At 36.8% G+C, this 943-nt stretch overlaps 1 protein-coding gene across 1 annotated transcript in view; it reads right to left on the bottom strand.

The window, feature by feature from the left end:
• LOC106949854 (semaphorin-7A) overlaps window positions 1-943 on the bottom strand; it is a 19643-nt gene continuing 18700 nt past the window's right edge. Inside the window, exon 14 of the mRNA XM_015036390.1 lies at window positions 1-457. Within this exon, the coding sequence (XP_014891876.1) occupies window positions 123-457 (335 nt within the window). The 3' untranslated portion in view covers window positions 1-122. The remainder of the gene's footprint in view (window positions 458-943) is intronic.

The following is a 943-nucleotide window of genomic DNA, read 5'->3' as shown; positions in this document are numbered from 1 at the left end:
TTTTTGCAACAATATTTTCACTTTGTCTAGCCTGTTTGACCACACCAACCTCAAGCTCTGACAGATCTTGTTCAAGATTTAATTTGCTGCAATTAAAGAAAAGTGTGCTTAAAGGCTCAGAACTAAAACCAGACACTGTTGAAGACTGCTGCAATAAAGATCCAGACAGTTGAACTAAATGTCTGGCCTGCAGATGAACATCTCAGCTCGTACTGTACCAGGACTTTTCGATAGCCCATTTCCTCAGACTCACATTTATACACTCCCTGTTGACTGGGAGTCATGCTGTCAATCAGCAGAAGACACTGGCCGTCCCTCGAGTAACAGGAACTGGAGTTTTCAGGAGTTTTCCAGGTATACTGGGCATGATGGGATGACACTGGACATCGCAGGAAGCAGCTGGACTCAGAGGGAACTGTCATGCTTTTCACTGAGTTGTCTACATGACTTTTGGGGCCTAAAAAAAAAAAAAACATGAGTTCAGAATTAATTGCATCTTTGTTTCTAAAATGTGTCCTTGATTAATTTGTTATTTAACTTGGTGCTTGTGATCTAACATTCTCCTTCAGAACAGGAAGTATGATATCATTTTACTGAGTGGAAAGAAAGTAATGTATTCACTTTGTTTTATCAGTCTGGTGTTTTTCATATTACAACGATAAACTTACAAGAAATGTAACTGGAATTTAATTGGTAGACAAACACAAAGTAGCACATAATTGTGAAGTGAACAAAAAATGATGCATAGTTGATCTTTTTTTTTTCCAAATAAGAAGGTGAAAAGTGTATCAAAGAATACTTTAATAAAATAAGTATTATATAGGACACCAGATATGTGTAAGCAGGTGCTCTGGTAAGACAAAAAAAAAAAAAAAAAAATTTGTTGGGAAAAAAAATTGCAGGGAAATGTGGGTGGGGGGGGAATTTTTTTTGGCTTTAGTGT

This window comes from Poecilia latipinna, unplaced genomic scaffold (genome assembly GCF_001443285.1).
Source record: "Poecilia latipinna isolate Pla-1442-1.1 unplaced genomic scaffold, P_latipinna-1.0 Scaffold367, whole genome shotgun sequence".
NCBI lineage: Eukaryota > Metazoa > Chordata > Actinopteri > Cyprinodontiformes > Poeciliidae > Poecilia > Poecilia latipinna.
The sequence above is the reverse complement of the archived record's forward strand: the minus strand, read 5'-3'. Positions and strand labels throughout refer to the sequence as shown.